Source organism: Erythranthe guttata, chromosome 13 (genome assembly GCF_056151865.1).
Source record: "Erythranthe guttata isolate IM_541 chromosome 13, IM_541, whole genome shotgun sequence".
Lineage (NCBI taxonomy): Eukaryota > Viridiplantae > Streptophyta > Magnoliopsida > Lamiales > Phrymaceae > Erythranthe > Erythranthe guttata.
This window is the reverse complement of record NC_142545.1, coordinates 15297501-15315674: the sequence shown is the minus strand read 5'-3', so window position 1 is coordinate 15315674 and position 18174 is coordinate 15297501. Positions and strand designations below refer to the sequence as shown.

Here is an 18174-nt window from a genome sequence, read left to right as displayed (position 1 = left end):
AGATTAACTTTTACTTTGGTTCTTGTCTCTGTTTGGCAAACTGCTTTCTACGCTTGTCTACACGTTTTCATGCAATAAATTTAATCAATATTATTGCTCCATTTTTTTTTATATTTTTTTTTTAAATAAGTCAATAGTCGATGATTATTATTATGGCCACTGATTGGTCAAAGGTTTGGGTCAACGATACATTCATTCCAATATTCCATTAACATTAATCTCGCTGACCAAGGATCGAAGATTACTTACTGTTAAACCAGTACTTTGAAGCTGGTTAATAAAAGTAAGGTTAGGGAAATTATTAATTAAAAATGAAATAGAAAAATAGTGAATTTAACTGATAAAAAAGATTGAAGAAGGTACGTAGCACATGAAAACAATGAATGTAGGAATTAATTAATTAATTAATTATAATGAAATAGGTATGTGTGTGTTAGCGCGAAATGCGCCAACAGCCTTCACTTAATGCAAACGTGCTCTTACTAAATGCTCAACCAGTTCTTCTGATTTATTGCACTATTTTTTCTGCACATGCCAACTCCATTACACATTACTTTCTATTTACCACCTCGGTTAAAAATACAATTACTAAAAACAAATATCTAGGAACCGGACTCTGGAACTTATCGAACCGGGATTTCATTGTCCGATTTTCATAAAGACGACTAAAAAATTACCTTACAACTACGAACGGTGAATATTATATTTTCTCATAAATGTTTTAAGGACTTTATGGAACCTACACACGGTGAACTTCACCAAATGTAATCTCGTTATACATATAGATTATCAAGTAAAATCGATTGTTTGTAGTTTTCTTTGTGCAAAACTATAGATGACGTATGTCACCAAATGTAAGATTTACAAAACTATTCGTTCCATAATAACTGTCACTATAAAGGAATTTTTTTTTGGTTTCATATTATAGAATTCCAAGAAAATATGAAGTACTCCCTCCGTTCATAAATAGGTGTCGTTTTTCACCTTGACACAAATCTTAAGAATCTCAATAAATATGTCTTGATTTTTGAGAAAATAGATATTGATTGACCAAAACATCCTTGTTTATTAATTAATGCAGGAAGAGAGCTATAGAATTAATAAGGGTAAAATTGGAAAATAAGCAATTAATGCATCATTATAATTGTAAAGTGACGGATAATATGGAACAAATGAAATTCTCAAAAGAGACAGATATTATGGAACAGATGGAGTATATTTTAAGGGTTTCACTCTCGACGTGGCATCCGGAGCGAAACCCTAGTTTTGATAATAAATTCTAGTCAATTTGATCGTACCAAGGTTTTCCTTCAACATTTTCACCTATCTGCTAATCAAATTCATCTCTCATTTATCTCATCAGCCCCAGTATTTATTTCATTGGGGGGAACAATCAACAATTAATTAAAAATCAAAAAATTAAAAGATCTGTCATGATCCGCAAAACACGGACACATCCTTTATTATTAGACCCTAATTAAAATATTACTTGTTTTTCCTCCTAGGAAATTGAGTTCTACATATATACATACATACACACATAAATACATACATATTATTATTGTATTATGTAAACAAATTTTTAATTAGGCTCCTGCAAGTGTGATCAGATGCTTATCCACACACTAATCAGGGTTCTCATTTTCTTGCAACAATGAGGTATGTTTTACAAAAGTCAACAATTTTGTGAATCTTGTGGATGTGTTTAATTAATTAATTTGTTCAAAGTACAACAATTATTTATTTATATATATTTATTGGTAAAACATACTATGTTAGTTGTAAAACATTGTAATCAGCTTCTTAACAAATATACCTAGTAATGAATTATAATATTTCATCAGCATATAATATATATATAGCACGTCCCCAAGATGAAGTGGTCCAGTTGAAATAAAAATTGTGAAACTATTATTCCTCATCAAATTAACTATAAAATTTAATAATACAAGATTTTTTAAATGCAGTGTAGCGAAAAAAAATATATATATTACTGAATTTTAAAGGTAAGTGCATCTTCGGGACTTTCGGGGCTTTTTCTTCGCATTTTTCGGTGGTTGTAGAACGATTTTTATTGCAGTATCGAATACGGCTTTCACATTCTGGAAATTAAAATATATAGTAAAAACATGTTTGTTAATGGAATTTAAGTATATATATATATATATAAAAAAAATTACCTGCTGAGTTTTTGCACTACATTCAATATAAGCTATTGCTCCAATCATCTTCTTCAATTCTTCACCCTGTTTCGAAATAATTATAGATTATATTTAACTTTTTTTTTTTTTTTTTTTTTTTTGGCTACAAAAGGGAGAAAAAGGAAATTTGATTGTTGAGGCAGGGGCTTACTTGCAAATTTGTTATAGGGGCTGCACCAGGATGGTCGCTTAAAAACTGCTTATCTTCTCTCAAGTCTGTTTATTATTAAAAGATTGTCCATATAAGAATTAATTGCACTTTGACACCCGAATTATATATGTTTTTACATTTATCCACCATACTTTGTTTTTTTTTTCTTTTGTTACACTTCATCTCGTAAGATATAAAATTTGCACTTAACCCCCTAAAACATCAAGATTTTTTTCAATTAGAGTTGATTATATAATAAGACCCAAGATTTTTTCTTTCCAAATATATATTTCTATTCATTTGAAAACCTATTGACATGAAAAATTGATAATGTGACGAGATTTCGAAAATTTTCATTCATTTTTAATTACAAGATCTCGAAATAAACACCGAAAATAATAAGATGATATTTTTTTATATTCGTTTGAAGAATTCTTACCCATTTTGGTTCCCACGAGTACAATTGGTACGTACGGAGAATAGTGCCGTAACTCGGTAATCCACTGTGATTAATTAACATAAAAATTAAAAAATAAAATACTTAATAGATTTTTTTTAAAAAAAAAAGGACTATAAATAAATATCGAAAGATTAAAAAACCTTCTTGTATATGTTTTCATAGCTGGCTTTGCTGATTAGAGAAAAGGCTAATAAAAACACATCAGCTCCTCTGTAACTCAGAGGCCTTAGCCTGTTGTAATCTTCTTGCCCTGTATTTAATTTATATATTCATTACTTAATTTAATTTATTAACAATATTACTATATATAATATATAAATTATAATGCATGTTTTTGTAGGAAGATATGAAATAATTAGTTGAACCTGCAGTATCCCAAAGGCCTATGTTCACTGTGCTTCCATCGACAACCACATTTGCGCTGAAGTTGTCGAATACAGTCGGAACATAATCCTGTAAACCGAATAAAAAAATGTCGTTAATTATTTCGTAATTACGTATGAAATAATGATATTGCATGTAATAAATATTTTACGAATATATAATGTTGTACATACGGTTGGAAAAGTATTGCTAGTGTAAGAAATGAGCATGCAAGTCTTCCCGACTGCGCCATCTCCGACCGTAACACACTTGATAAACCGAGCAGTGGTCATTTTCTCTTGCCTGCTGTTTTCTTTGCATCCACTACTCTCCATATATATCTCTCTCTATATATATATATATATATGATATATACTTATAAGTTATGTGTTTCAAATGTGTAGTTTTTAATTTAAATGTAAATATTATGTAATCTTGATGAGATTATTGAAAATGATTGCTAAAAGACTTTTATTTCATTTTTATTTTCTTAGAGTTAAAGGGCAGGAATGAAAATTAGGTGTAGTGGTCACAGTTTGTTGGTTTAAGTGTTGAACAAGGGATATCAATAAAATAAAATAAAGTGATTGATCAAAAGCGGAGGATTGCTTAATTAGTATGCAACTGATAATATATAACTATAATTCATTATCTGGTTTTAATGTAGATGTTTTCTTTTGTAATTTTGTCATGTGTTGTGAGTTTTAAGGTATGAGTTTTACTCGTCGCGGCAGAGTGAGCAATAGGGGTGGAAAATAAGTTGAGCCGGCTCGACAAAAGCTCGAACTCGAACTCAAAATTTTAGAACTCGAGCTCGTTTACACACCTAGTCAACGATGACTACACCAGAGATTTGAAGTTTATTTTGAATTAATTGATAAATCGTTGTTGGGCCTAAATAATGAGCCCAATAACATGTACCATGGTCCATGTATACTAAGAATTCTATGAGCTCTATATATAAGACGGCCCAATTATATAAATCCACAAGAACCTGTGAAATTGAAGGACAATTTAGACTTTAATTCATAAATAAAATTACTTTTGCAAACTTAAGGCAATGTTTGGTAACATTCTATTTTGTTTCCATTGATTTTCCAAAACAAAATTATATTTATTACACTTCTTAAACAATTTTCTCAAAACAATCTCAAAAGTTTCTCTCTCCTTCAGACATGATGTGACTACTACAGTAAAATGATTTGACTGCTACAGTAAAAAAATGTCTTCACTAAAAAACAAATAAATATCACTTCATTTTTCAATTTTTTTTCTTCTAAAATACCTTTTTCTAACACTTTTAAACATGATGTGACTGCTACAGTGTATATTGTCTCCTTCCAAAACATAAACAAATATTACTTTCATTCTCAAATTCTTTCCCCAAAACACATTTCCTCAAAATGAAATCAAAATAAGTTCCAAAACGTTTCCAAACATAAACAAATATTATACATTGACCCCGGATTTAAACAAATATATCACATTAACCCCCAAATTTTTTTTTTTTGCAGAAAATAATATTTTTTCTGTAATGTTTTTTTTTCGGCCAGATTCTGGTGTTGACCGCCGGTCTCCGGCGTTGACTTTCTTCTTTTTATTTTTTGTTCCTGAAATTTTTTTCCGGCCGGTCAACCACCGTTGACCGTCGGTCTTTGGCGTTGACTTTTTTTTTTTTTGAATTTTTTTTTTTCTTAGAAAAAAAATATTTTAATTAATATTACTATCATGACTACTAAATTACTGTCTCAGACAGTAATATTTATGTTTGGGACAGTAATATTATGAATATTATTTTCTCGAACAGTAATATTATTAATATTATTGTCTAAGACAGTTAAATTACTGTTGGAGACAGTAATTTAGCAGCCAAGACAGTAATATTAATTAAAATAATTTTTTTTAAGAAAAAAAAAAGTAAAAAAAAACAAAGTCAATTAACAGTTAAATTACTGTCTCCGACAGTTAAATAACTGCCGGAGACAGTAATTTAGCAGCCATGACAGTAATATTAATTAAAATATTTTTTTAAGAAAAAACAAATTATAAAAAAAAAAGTCAACTCCGGTGACCGCGGTCAACGGCAGTTGATCGGCCGGAAAAAAAATTCTGAAAAAAAGTTTTTCAAAAAAAAAAAAAAAGAAGAAAGAAAAAGTCAACGGTGGCGACCGACGGTCTTCGATGGTGGCGGGTCAAAATTGGAATTAGGGTTAAAATTGGTTAATTGATGAAATTGGGATAAATTGGGGTGTAAATCATGAAATTGGAGTTGAATTGGGGGTAATTTTGGTATATGTAAAAGGATTTTCCTTATTTGCAAATAAGTTTGAATGTACTGGATTTATTTGAAAGACAAAAAAATTGGATATCCCTCATTATCATGGGCCTATTTACCATTTACCCTTGGGATTTTGGCACCTTGCACCCTTGAATTACACCCTTTTGGCACTTTGCACCCTTAAATTGCAAAATTGGCAGATTGCACCCTTTAAACATAAATTGTTTGGCACGCATCACAAATCACTTTTAGCTTAGAAAAATTACCTGCAACTTGTTGAAAACCTGAAAGATGGGCAAATTTACAATTCTCTAATTATCTATCTTCTTCCCCCAATTCTTAATCATCGTTCCACCATTTTTATATTTCGTCCTATTAATCAAAAAATCCTAAATTCTTCTTAGCCGTTTCTATTTGCCATAATATGTAAATTATGAACTAAAACTCAAGAATGGTCGGAATATATAGACAAGAGTCCGATAACACACCTTCAGAAAATCAAGTTTTATTCCCTGGTAACGCTATTTTTTTTTAATAATTTTGCAGATCCAAACTATTCAATGGGAGCACAAAAATCTTCCCATCATGAAACTAATAGGCACCACCTTTCTACCACCAAATAAACTTCTCAATAGCCTTATTTTGTCATTTGACTATTAAAAAAAAATTAGGGCTCGACCTAAAATTTCCAGTTACATTATTTTTCATACTCAAAAGAAAAAAAAGAAGTGACTTACTATTATTGTTTAGTGTTTATATCGATGTTACCATTGAAAGAAATGATTAAAAAGATTTTAGGATTTTCTGATTGAAGGGACGAAAGATAAAAATTGTGGAACGTTGATTAAGAATTGAGGGAAGAGGGTAGATAATAAGAAAATTATGAATTTGCCCATCTTCCAAGTTTCCAGTAAGTTGCAGGTAAGTTTTCTAAGCCAAAAATGATTTGGGATGCAAAATGCCAAACAATTTATGTTTAAAGGGTGCAATCTGCCAATTTTGCAATTTAAGGGTGCAAATTGCCAAAATGGTGTAATTTAAGGGTGCAAATTGCCAAAAACCCTTTACCCTTTATACAAATTGATTTTTGATAGTATCAGTCAATCATTTTCCAAAAAGAAAGATACTAACAATTAATTATTCAATTTGAAAGACCAATCCCCATTTTGGTTATAGTCCCCAAATATTTCAAAGTTCAAACACGTGAAATTCATATTTTAACCTAACTATTTTGACTACAAAATTAAAAGGAATAAGTGTTGACATTGGAATTGTAGCTGTGGAAATGTCAAAGTCGTTTGGAATTCCAAAACAGGTAATTTTTCTATGCTTATTGGTAACAACCTTAGAACAACACTTATTGACCGTATACATAAATTTTTATATAATTACACAAAAGACGTGTTTGAACTTTGGCAATAAATCAATTTGAATTTCGCAACAAACAAAGAATAATCAAAACACGATTTTTCTGTTTTCTCGATCCCGCATTTTCCGCACCCCACTTTAAATAGAACCAAAAAAAAATAGAAAGAGAAAATCTCAAAAATCCGGAAATGGATTTATGCCGGCAAACTGAGTATCTACCTATAAACGAGAACGATTCACAAGAAATAGTACTACAGCAAGTTCTCAACGAGGCCGACGCCCTGAACACCTCCCGCCGCCACCGCCGCCCTCTCCTCCGGCCGTCTCCGTCCAATTCCATTACAAAGAATCGCCACTACAGAGGCGTGCGGCGGCGTCCATGGGGCAAATTCGCGGCGGAAATCCGCGATTCCGCCCGGCAAGGGGCTAGGGTTTGGCTGGGCACCTTCGAAACAGCCGAAGCAGCTGCTCTGGCTTACGATAGAGCCGCTTTTAAAATGCGTGGCGCCAAAGCCCTGCTCAATTTCCCCCCTCTAATGGTGGCTCCTGCTTCATCCGGTAATAACTCAGATCAAAACACAGTTATATAACTAACTATATGCTTGTTAGTATCATGTATGTATAATGTAAGTAGTTTAGTTTCACGCGCGGCTTGTTTGTTGCTTCTCTTTTGATCAGTGTTTTGATACGTACATCTTTATATTGTGATTTGTGAGTATATATATATATTGGTGCATAAATTAAAACAAATTAAATTGTATTAATTAGTCTAATAGAAATTATTTAAAACAATATTAATTTATTATTGAATCATATCCAATAATCAATAATATATATAATTATATATGTCACAAAGAGTGCAACAAGCTCTCCAAATACTCGTTACCGAGATCCTCGAACTCGAACACATGATCGACGCCACCACCACCGATTCGGCCGTATGTATCTTTATATTCGGACAAATTAAATAAATCTTTTTCCATTTTACTACGATGAGTCGAATCATCATGAATTGATTTACCAACTTTTTCGAGAGGAAAATTTAAATGCGTGTTAGGGCCTCTAATTCTCAGAGCAGCTTCGTCGTACGCCATGGCAGCTTCTTCGGCTGTTTCGAAAGTCCCCAGCCAAACTCTGGCCCCGAATTTTCTTCTAGAATCTCGTATTTCTGCTGCGTACTTTCCCCACGGCCTTCTTCTCACTCCCCTGTAGTGTTTTGCAACGGCTGCTACTTTACCAGTTTTTCTAGTACTACGATCGGCCGTGGATTCTGTTATTTTAATGTTGTTGTCCATGGTGTTGGTTGTAGGAAGGAATATTCCGTCGAGATGCTGTTCCCACGCCTCGGCTCCCATCGATATCCATCTGCCTAAACTTGGCAGCCTCTCTAAGATTATTGTCTCGATTGACTCTTCTCTATCGAACAAGCTAGGCAACTCTTCCCATGATTTTGGTGATGATTCGAAGATATTCGATTCTTCGGTTTTCGATATGAAATTTGCCCATACATTTTCGAGAATTGCTTCCGACGATGACGATTTACTCTGCTGCATATCCATAGCCATGCTTCTCAAAAGTTTGATGAATTATATATATTAATAAGAATTTGGGCTAAATAATATAATATATATGCTTTCTTTTATGAATGTGAACTGAGGTAATAACTTGTGTTGCAAGCCATGATTAGCAAACTTCAAGGATGATACTGCGGATGATTAAGATAATCAGCCCAAGCTAAGACTTTGTTTTATTTATTTATTTAATCCTTATTTTTAATCGTCCTATGTAGAACATTCGATGTATACTAATCATTTATGATGATTGTGTGATGATGAAGAAATCTTTATTGTGTATTTTAATTTGTAGGAAAGTTCTAAAGAGAGTTTGCAGCAATAAATCAAGAATGCTAGCTAGCAGAGAAGAGGTGACGTGCTAAAAGAGGTCAATATGCTGATTTTGTCAAAACTATGGATAGATTGTGTAATATAGAAAAAGTAGGAGGATTGAAAAGTCAATTCCAATTGCATTTATAAAATTAATTACTAGTAGTATCTTTTAAGTATCCTAATTCCTGATTACCACTTGATACAATATATTACATACCCTCTCTTAGCCTTAATTACCACTTATACCCTCTTCATCAATTAAATTATTAGTCGATTTAGGTGGTGTTTGCAAATGATTATTTAAAAGCAGAAGTTAGTGATTGTGATTTAAGTTAGTTTTAAGTGCTTATTTCTAAAAGTTTGGGGTGTTTGCAAATATTTCGGAAAATGAACTAAAATTGAAAAAGTAGGGTTATGGGTGCTTTTTAAAAAATAGCTTAAAGCAGATTATTTTAAGAGAAGCAAAAGCAAAAGTTGATTTTACAAACACCTAAAAACAGATTATGAACAAAAAAAAACCGCATAATCACTTTCAAAAAGCGTTTGCAAACACCACCTTAACGTCTTTGAAGTCGAATAATACTCAGTTTAATATTAATATACACATGTCATAATGCTAGTGGGCCATTTTTATCAGCAAAACGGGTCGTCGGTTTAGAATATTTTTTTCCATGATAAATTTGTGACCCATAGACTAAGACTGAACTTACAACTAATTAACAAAGTTGGCATTGAGTATAACAATCACCAAGGTTGTTATCGCATTGTCACGTTCATATATATATATATATTTTACAATGCATTTCTTACAGCATACCTCCAAATATGTATACTGTTCGACAATAATGAATTAATTTCATAAAAAGAAAAAGAAAAAAAAGATAATAATGATTCAATGATAATTAAAAGAAGCTGGGTCCCGACAGCACTAAAAGTAGCACATGACTCGTCAATTGAAGGAATTAAAACACATCTGCTAATTATTTTCTACTCATATAATAGTAGTTAGTATATGCATGGTATATTTGTAATTTGATACCTACCACCATAATACTATATATATATATAGACACATACACATGATACTAGGTGCAAAACGACATAAACATATGACATATAATACATACAATTGCTCAAATAATTTCTAACAAGCCAAGTATGCAGTCTCCCTCCAGTTCATGCCGCCCTGTTCCTCTAATAATTTTCTACCTGCTCGTTTTGATGTCTAACTTTGCTGAAGCCCGAAGAAGCTTGACGGGCCGGATCATCCCAGGCCCGGTTACCCGTAACATTCGGTTCCTGCATTATTCGTGTTTGGCGATTCTACAGTTGACGCCGGCAACAATAACTTCATCAAAACCATTACTAAAAGCAACTTTCCTCCTTATGGCAGAGACTTCCCTAACCACATTCCCACCGGACGGTTTACTAACGGCCGTCTCGTCACCGATTTTTTGGGTATAGTACACCCTAACTCTCTCTCTCTCTCTCTCTCTCTCTCTCTCTCTCTCTCTCTCTCTATATATATATATATATATATATATATATATATATATATCTTTTAATATTTACATTATGTTCATAATTTGCATTATGCATGTTAATAATATGCATTATGTTTGTAACTTATAACAGCTGCATACGTGGGCATCAAAGAATATGTACCGGCGTACTTGGACCCAACCTTCGGCTTAGATCATCACTTAAAGACCGGAGTTTGTTTTGCTTCTGCTGGAACCGGGTTCGACCCGCTTACTGCTCAATTAAGCGTCTCTCTCTCTGTCTCTGTCTCTCTCTAATAATAATAATAAAAAGGTTATATATATCTAGTAACACATAGTTGGATTTGTCATATATGTTGTTATGGGTGTGTACAGGGTGTAATACCTATAGAAAGGCAACTGGGGTATTTTAAAGAGTACAAAGCCAAAATGGAGGGCAAGATTGGGAAGGAGAGGACCACAGATATTATAAACAAGGGCTTGTTCGTAATAAGTGCAGGCACCAATGATTTTATCTTGAACTATTTTGGTCCACCTATTCGAAGCCAAACCTACTCCATTTCTACTTACCAGGATTTCTTACTTCAAATTGCCCAACGCCTCTTGCAGGTAGTATAAATACATACATACATACATACACGCATGCATCTCGTTATCTTTTAATTCATATTAATTAATTTGTGTTTCCTTTACTAAATTTAAAAAAATTGTTATTATCATTAGCTAGTAAAAGCAATACCTATATATAATAGAGTTTGAACTGCTACATCGATCACGTGCATTTATAGGCAATATAGCGGTTGATTTTGCACTATAAATCTATCTATGCAAATAACGAACTACACAGTAGACACACATATGGTGTACATATTATGTATAAATTAATGGTTCAAGATCACCCGATGTGTTTCACCGGTGCATGTAACATCTACAAATCCCTACTTGAAATACAATATTATAAACACTAGAAACTAAATATAAATATATATATATATATGAGGTGTTTATAAATTGGTGTTTTCGAAATGACATGTCTCTTCATGAAGTGGTCCTGCATGTAAATAACAAAATCTAATCATTTTTGGACTTGATTTGATAAGAGAGTGTATTTTAAAATAATGAAAAATTGATTGATAAATAGTTGATTAATAAAATTTCAAATTTGGATATATATTAGATGGCGACTGACATAAACATGTGGTTAAAACTTGCATTGTAGTTTTGTTTTGAGTGATGCATGACAGGCATTGCCTGTTGAATAGAATGGACCTTCTTATTATTTATGAGCCGCGGGCCACATTATTATTATTTTTTAAGATATGTACACAATTATAAACTTATAATAATTACAACTAATTAATGAAAACATAATTAAAAGTTAATATGGTGTGGCAGGGTCTACTGGAGATGGGTGCGCGGAGGATTGGTTTTGTGGGGCTACCACCACTTGGATGCTTGCCAGCTGTCATCACCGCCAACTCTCTCGACGCCTTCACGAAACGCGGCTGCATCGAACGGCTGTCCTCCGTCGCGCGTGATTACAACCGCTTGCTCCAGAGCAAACTGAAGTCAACGCAAAGTCACGCTGCCAAAATTGTTTACATCGACATATACAACCCGATTGAGGACATGGTCAAAAACCCTCAGCAATTCGGTATTTAATTTTTCACTTTCATTTAATTTTTTTTTTTAATATAATGTTTTAAATAAATAAGTAAAAATATTATTTTAAAGGTTTGGAGAAAGTGAACAAGGGTTGCTGTGGAAGTGGAATAATAGAGACAGCAATTTTGTGCAATCCGTACTCAGTAATTTGCTCCGACGAGTCAAAGTATGTGTTCTGGGACGCCGTTCACCCAACTGAAGCTGCTTACTTTCATATCTTTCAGTCAGTTCGTCCGGCGATTGATCAGATTTTTATTTAACCAACCATTCCATTTCCACCTTAATTATTACATATATTTATTTTCATTATGAATTGTTTGTACTAATTCTCGACCCATGTCATTTTCTTTTACTTATAACTTATATTCTTCTATCTTTGTCAACAAAAATGAATTAGATGAGTTGGAAAACTCAAAATAACTACACTTAATTACCTTAATTATTATACTTGTAATAATAATAAATCGCAATCGCATGTTATTATAATTGGGCTGAGTGGCCTGATGCAGAAGCTGGCCTGGAGGCCTATCCTAATATGAAACAATGATCAGTTTTTTCGTAAATAGACCTTAAATCGGGGGCAGTTGTAATTTGCCCATATTTTTTTGTTAGTTATCTAATTTTCACCTTTGAGGAGCATCATAAATTTTAAACTTGTCGTGTAATAATATCCTACGATCGTCACTCCTGAAACAATCATTGTTATCGTTAATTTTTTTTTTTTTTTTTTTTTTGAGAAAGCTCCACCAGTTAATTAATTACAATACTCAAATAGTTACACAAGGGTTTAGTGATTAGGGCAGATTTTATAATTATAGTTTATGAAAGTTAGTGCATGCATCAAACCAACATTAACAAGTAATAATTAATGAAATAATTAATCGGCAGCTTAATTTTAATTTTGACATCACTACCAAAAAAGGGCACATGCGTGCGGATATACGTAGTTGTACTACCTAAAATGAAATTAGCGGATATACGTAGTTGTACTACCTAAAATGAAATTAATAAGTAGACATCTTTTCCCCCCTGTTTCAGTCTGCCAAAACAATCTTAATTGCTCCTGTTAGATAGTTATTACACATTCAGAATATGGGTTTTGGGTAGTTGCCTGCAATAAAAATATCCCACCAAATTAACCTAACAAAATACAAACAAATTAAAACCTAAATGTACTTATAAGTTATATATATATCTTCTCTAAGGCAGCACCACTTAACAAATATTTATATATTAATATTCATGGATTATTTATCTGCTCTTGTGCTTGTGATTTTGTTTACAGCAGCTGCCAATGCAAAACTCGCCAGCTCATCATCGTCGTCATCGTCAGTTTCAGCCATTTTCATATTCGGCGACTCGACTGCAGATCCCGGAAACAATAACTACATATCAACTTACTTTCAGAGCAATTTCCCGCCATATGGCAAAGATTTTCTCAACCACACACCTACCGGAAGGTTTACCAACGGCCGCCTTGCCAATGATTTTATTTCTCAATACATTGGAATCAAAGATTACGTGCCTCCCTATCTCGATCCAACGCTCTCCATTCAGGAACTTATGACCGGTGTCAGTTTCGCCTCTGCTGGATCCGGGTTCGACCCGCTTACACCCGCAATAAGCGTCTCTCTCTCTCTCTCTCATGCTGATATTGATACTAATATTGATACTGATCATACTGATGCTAGAATTAATTGATATTATATATGCAGAGTGTGATATCGATGTGGGAGCAGTTGGAACAGTTCAGAGAGTATAAAGCAAAAGTGAAGGCGGCGGTTGGGAAGGACAAAACCAAGGAGCTGATAAATAACGCCATATACTTTGTTAGTGCCGGCACAAATGACTTCGTCGTAAATTATTTCACCATGCCAATACGACGTCGTACCTACACTATCCCAACCTACACCACTTTCCTCCTACAACATGCTCGCCAATTTTTTCAGGTCCTATATATATATTGAACTTAAAATTAGGTCACGTGTTTTAAATGTGTGAAAGTGTTATATATAATGCCAAGATTTAATTATTTCAGGGATTATTGGATGAAGGTGGTAGGCGAATAGGAGTGGCGGGGCTTCCCCCAATGGGGTGCTTGCCTGTTGTAATAACCCTTTACACCGACAACCACGGTAAACGTGACTGCATCGACTATTTCTCGTCCGTAGCTCGAAATTATAACGAAATGCTCGAAAAACAATTGAAAGACATGCAAATTAAGCAACCCCAACAGTCTCGGTCTCGAATTGCTTACATGGATATTTATGGACCTTTACATGACATGATCTTATTAGGCTCCAAATATGGTGAGCTGTCCATATATATATATTTTTGAATTTTTCATCACAATTATATATGTACTAATTAATCGAGATGCGAAAATTGTATTATTTTATTTTTTTGCGAGGGGTATGTAGATTTTGAGGAGGTTAGCAGTGGCTGCTGCGGAACGGGATTATTGGAAGCGTCGTATTTGTGCAACAGGGAATCCCGACTTTGTTCGGATGCAAACAAATTTGTGTTTTGGGATTCAATTCACCCAACGCAACGTTCATATTTCGTCATGTTTCAATCCCTTCGCCCTGTAATTGATGCTCTATTGATTCATCATTAACGTACACATAATAATTAATCTATATTAATAATAATCAATTCCGAACAATAGCGTCGCGTCCGTATGTTTTCTAATTTATTTTTAAGTAGTCGGAAAAAAAATAGATTGCGGGCTACGGTACTTAGAAAATGTGACCGATGAGGAGTTCCACTGCCGCATCAGCAACAATTTTGTACATTTTCTCGGTGAGATGAACTGCGTCCCAGAATATATATTTTGTCCGATCAGCGCACGTGCTCAAACCCTTGCACGTGTCCGCATATTCGTATGTTCCTGATCCACAGCATCCCTTCAGAGGCTCCGTAAAACCTGTAATATATTGGAGATATTAATATTAAATGATACATTTCAATAGCTAATAGCTTAACTTTTTGGCTAAGGTGGTCGTTCAACATGGTATCAGTTGCAATTACCATATTTTGTTGGGTTCTCGACAGCATTTAGTATGATGCTGTATATATCGAGAAAAACACTTTTAGACGACGGAGATGAATTAGATCGTTCCATCATTTTCAACTCCTTTTTTATCTCCGAGTTGAACAAAAACGCCACTCTGTTTAACTCAGAGTCGCATTTGGTGTCTCCACGGAGCGTTTTGACTAGCGGCATACACCCTAGCGGTGGAACTCCGACCACCACTACCGTTTTCGCCCCTAGAGAATTCATTATCTGCAATAAGGAATCATTAATCAATCAATTTCTTAAATTAAAAAATAATTCTAAATTGCACAATATTTAGAAACTAGACCTTGATTGCATTTCGCATGCACGAAATCAAATAGGTCACGTATTGTTCGACGGTGTACTGGTGCGAACGAGTAGGCTCGACGTAGTAATTTTGTAGGAAATCATTCGAACCCATACTAAGTATAAATATTGCATTCTCGACGATCTTTTCAGATTCTTTTGTTCCAACGAGGTTTTTGAGGTGGATTTTGTAGTGTCTCAAGTAATCTAGCTGCTTCGATATCGCTAGAACGCTCTGTTTTTAAATCTACTAATAATTAGTCTCATATAATCCATATGGAAGAAAATTAATTAAAATCAATCTTTATTAATTACCGAGATATTGGCTGTGAGTTCGTCGTAACCGGAACCAGATGACGCAAAACTTACTCCGTGGAGCAAGTCTTGTTTAGTAATAGCAGGGTCGAGAAATGCCCTAACCGAATCCGTGTAACCAAGCGCCTCCGCTGTATAGTAACACATACACACTATTAAAAATGATATAATTATTCATTTTTATTTACCGGATATAATACGTACCGATGAAGTCGGTGGCGAGTCTGCCGTTGCAGAATCTTCCGGAAGGTCGGCCGTTAATGAGAAAATCTTTACCGTAGGGTAAAAAATTACTCTTTGCGGGAGTGGAGAGACGGTTGTTGTTCCCAGGATCGACGCTCGAGTCGCCGAATACTAGTATACATGTCGTGTTATGCTTAGCTGCTATATGCCTTAGCCGATGATTAATGTTGTCGGTGGCGCGTGCATAATCCAGACACAAAGTGATTGTTAAGGAAATTGCTGTAAACATGACACTCATTGTCTTCATGTTGATATATTATTATAGTAATATTATGTATGTATAGATTCAAAAAGAGGAAACTCAGTGATTATATTGTAGGCTGTGGTTGGATCCTTTGAATATATAGTACATGTTTGGTTGGATATTATTCAATGCTTCCATATAATTCAGTTTTGAAAAACAAAAATTAATCATCTTTACAAATTAAGACTAGTTCATGTGGACATGTGATAAACACTGTTGTTGATGATCTAAGAGGTAGATGCCTGCAGCAATTAATTGCATTCATTATATACAACAGAGAGTTGGTCAGCTGACCCCAAGGCAATGTAAAAGCACATGTCCCAGTTCTGTGATCTATTTATCAATTGTTATAAATAAATATAAATGTAGTTAACAAATCCGTTGTAGTCTAGTTGGTCAGGATACTCGGCTCTCACCCGAGAGACCCGGGTTCAAGTCCCGGCAACGGAAAATTTTCTTTTTATTTTTAGTTTCTTACGATTAAATTGTTTTATTTCCTTAGAGGCGGTGGGTAAAATGGTAAATATCTTTTTTATAATAAATATCAAACAATTCAATCAAAAAAATAAAACCTTAAACTCTCCATAACTTCAGATTCAATCAAACAAGACGTTTATTATTCATAGTGCAATTTTTTCTAGCTACCGTGCGAAATAATTCATTTGTTAAAAAATACTTTATTTTTTTACAAAATCCTCTCGACCTCTAAATATTTCGACTTTTGTAGATCGTGATTTGTTTCTATAGAAATCAGTTAAAACCCAACGATTATCAAGATGGCCAACATCGATCCCGTAAATGAGGTAAAAGATTACGTTTTAGTGTGATTTTTTTCGATTTTCAGTCGTTTCGTGTAGAATATCACGAAATTATTCAAGTCGTTTCGTGGTGTTTTGCACGAAATTAACACCATATTCGTGTTTTCCAGTCATTTCATATAACATACTACGAAATTATATCTCTTATTTCGTGTAAAATCACACGAAAAAGTACTAAACTGTTTTGTTATTCATTTCGTGCATTACTACACGAAATGTATACATTAATTTCGTGTACTTTTACACGAAATCCCTAGTAATTTTTTTTATGCAAGTATCTAACTTTTTTTTTATTTACGCAGCCATATGAAGACAATTTGTATTTTGATTCGGTTTTGGATCAAAATGAATATGGAGATTTCTCTCACTTCTTTCAAGTTGATATTGTGTTCGATAGTAGGGAAGAATTAATCAAGTGGGCCAAAGCAACTGCAGTTAGTCATTGTCACCGTTTGATTTGTCAGTCTAGAAGGGAGAATGCACAGTACTTGACGTATGACAAATACGGACATGGCCGACAAACGAATATCGATGTGGAAGATCCTAGAAACACTGGGGAAAAAAATGTGGTTGTCCATTCAAATTGATTGGCAAAAAGTCAAGGTTTGATGAATTATGACGGTTGACTGTCAGCGATGGCAGGCATACTTATCGTCCGACTTTGTTTCCTCACGGACAAGGTACGAGTAGTCGTATAACTCCACAATAGAAAGCAAGAATTAAAGAATTGCGAAATTGTCACGTGAAGGCAATGCTAATCATGGATAGATTGAGGAAAGATGATCCGACGGTACAAACTACAAACCTCTATGAAGCATGTTTACAATGAGTTGGTCAAGATTAAATCTGAGGAAATGGAGGGCATGACTGTTATTCAGTTTATGATGCATAACTTTCGACAAGGCGAGTATCGATATTGGCATCGCGTCGATAGTGAAACGAGCAACACGATTACAAATATTATGTTTGCATGTCCCGAATCTATTAAGTTACTACGGCTGTTCCCGTATGTTATATTGATGGACTGCACATACAAAACCAATAAGTAAGTAAAAATTACGATTGTTTAAATTATGATTATTGTGTTTTAATGTATTGTATTGTTTAAATATGTAAAAACAACATTGTTGTAGGTATGGAATGCCTCTTTTGTAAATAATTGGGATAACTCCAGTTGGGAGGAATTTTACAATTGCTGTTGCATTTATGTCGCATGAAGATGCAGACACCTACGAGTGGACTTTGAATTGTTTGAAAGAGTTGTTAGATGGTGTCGAACCTGATGCGATCTTGACAGACAGGGAGTTGGGTCTTTT

General features: G+C 33.9%; 6 protein-coding genes and 1 non-coding gene across 7 annotated transcripts; 4 read left to right on the top strand and 3 right to left on the bottom strand.

Annotated features, from left to right (window-relative positions):
* Nucleotides 1-1803: 1803 nt before the first annotated feature.
* On the bottom strand, nt 1804-3560 carry LOC105969034 (rac-like GTP-binding protein RAC2). The gene is made up of 7 exons (XM_012993757.2): nt 3370-3560; nt 3178-3265; nt 2953-3062; nt 2792-2855; nt 2353-2417; nt 2181-2246; nt 1804-2102 (listed from the first exon to the last, which is right to left on the bottom strand). Exons 1-7 carry the CDS (start codon nt 3508-3510, stop codon nt 2001-2003), a joined length of 636 nt encoding a protein of 211 aa, XP_012849211.1. The 5' UTR covers nt 3511-3560; the 3' UTR covers nt 1804-2000.
* Nucleotides 3561-7009: 3449 nt separating this feature from the next.
* On the top strand, nt 7010-7411 carry LOC105969035 (pathogenesis-related genes transcriptional activator PTI5-like). Its single transcript, XM_012993758.2, has one exon. It carries the CDS (start codon nt 7010-7012, stop codon nt 7409-7411), a length of 402 nt encoding a protein of 133 aa, XP_012849212.2.
* Nucleotides 7412-7669: 258 nt separating this feature from the next.
* LOC105968377 (ethylene-responsive transcription factor ERF091) lies at nt 7670-8407 on the bottom strand. The gene has a single exon (XM_088811467.1). It carries the CDS (start codon nt 8384-8386, stop codon nt 7670-7672), a length of 717 nt encoding a protein of 238 aa, XP_088667593.1. The 5' UTR covers nt 8387-8407.
* Nucleotides 8408-9786: 1379 nt separating this feature from the next.
* LOC105968703 (GDSL esterase/lipase At5g45960) lies at nt 9787-12355 on the top strand. Its single transcript, XM_012993350.2, has 5 exons — nt 9787-10165; nt 10343-10476; nt 10585-10818; nt 11605-11863; nt 11944-12355. The coding sequence occupies exons 3-5, from the start codon at nt 10639-10641 to the stop codon at nt 12132-12134; spliced, it is 630 nt and encodes a 209-aa protein (XP_012848804.2). The 5' UTR covers nt 9787-10165; nt 10343-10476; nt 10585-10638; the 3' UTR covers nt 12135-12355.
* A 560-nt stretch (nt 12356-12915) lies between these two features.
* LOC105968704 (GDSL esterase/lipase At5g45960) lies at nt 12916-14539 on the top strand. The gene is made up of 4 exons (XM_012993351.2): nt 12916-13500; nt 13590-13823; nt 13913-14183; nt 14295-14539. The coding sequence occupies exons 1-4, from the start codon at nt 13117-13119 to the stop codon at nt 14489-14491; spliced, it is 1086 nt and encodes a 361-aa protein (XP_012848805.2). The 5' UTR covers nt 12916-13116; the 3' UTR covers nt 14492-14539.
* Nucleotides 14415-16115, bottom strand: LOC148766015 (GDSL esterase/lipase At5g45950-like). The gene is made up of 6 exons (XM_088811466.1): nt 15758-16115; nt 15554-15684; nt 15240-15473; nt 14905-15160; nt 14613-14800; nt 14415-14459 (listed from the first exon to the last, which is right to left on the bottom strand). Exons 1-5 carry the CDS (start codon nt 16041-16043, stop codon nt 14613-14615), a joined length of 1095 nt encoding a protein of 364 aa, XP_088667592.1. The 5' UTR covers nt 16044-16115; the 3' UTR covers nt 14415-14459.
* Nucleotides 16116-16417: 302 nt separating this feature from the next.
* TRNAE-CUC (transfer RNA glutamic acid (anticodon CUC)) lies at nt 16418-16490 on the top strand. Its single transcript has one exon. It is a non-coding gene; the product is annotated as a tRNA-Glu (tRNA).
* Nucleotides 16491-18174: the final 1684 nt, after the last annotated feature.

Coding starts and splice junctions, on each gene's coding strand:
- LOC105969034 (XM_012993757.2), bottom strand. CDS start 3,510: ATGGAGAGTAGTGGATGCAAAGAAAACAGCAGGCAAGAGAAAATGACC. Junction 2,418..2,791: donor ACTCGTGGGAACCAAAATGG/GTAAGAATTCTT, acceptor AATAATAAACAG/ACTTGAGAGAAGATAAGCAG. Junction 2,247..2,352: donor CCCCTATAACAAATTTGCAA/GTAAGCCCCTGC, acceptor ATTTCGAAACAG/GGTGAAGAATTGAAGAAGAT.
- LOC148766015 (XM_088811466.1), bottom strand. CDS start 16,043: ATGAAGACAATGAGTGTCATGTTTACAGCAATTTCCTTAACAATCACT. Junction 15,685..15,757: donor ACTCGCCACCGACTTCATCG/GTACGTATTATA, acceptor GTTACTATACAG/CGGAGGCGCTTGGTTACACG. Junction 15,474..15,553: donor AACTCACAGCCAATATCTCG/GTAATTAATAAA, acceptor ATTTAAAAACAG/AGCGTTCTAGCGATATCGAA.
- LOC105968704 (XM_012993351.2), top strand. CDS start 13,117: ATGGATTATTTATCTGCTCTTGTGCTTGTGATTTTGTTTACAGCAGCT. Junction 13,824..13,912: donor ATGCTCGCCAATTTTTTCAG/GTCCTATATATA, acceptor TAATTATTTCAG/GGATTATTGGATGAAGGTGG. Junction 14,184..14,294: donor CTTATTAGGCTCCAAATATG/GTGAGCTGTCCA, acceptor AGGGGTATGTAG/ATTTTGAGGAGGTTAGCAGT.
- LOC105969035 (XM_012993758.2), top strand. CDS start 7,010: ATGGATTTATGCCGGCAAACTGAGTATCTACCTATAAACGAGAACGAT.
- LOC105968377 (XM_088811467.1), bottom strand. CDS start 8,386: ATGGCTATGGATATGCAGCAGAGTAAATCGTCATCGTCGGAAGCAATT.
- LOC105968703 (XM_012993350.2), top strand. CDS start 10,639: ATGGAGGGCAAGATTGGGAAGGAGAGGACCACAGATATTATAAACAAG. Junction 10,819..11,604: donor TTGCCCAACGCCTCTTGCAG/GTAGTATAAATA, acceptor ATGGTGTGGCAG/GGTCTACTGGAGATGGGTGC. Junction 11,864..11,943: donor CAAAAACCCTCAGCAATTCG/GTATTTAATTTT, acceptor ATTATTTTAAAG/GTTTGGAGAAAGTGAACAAG.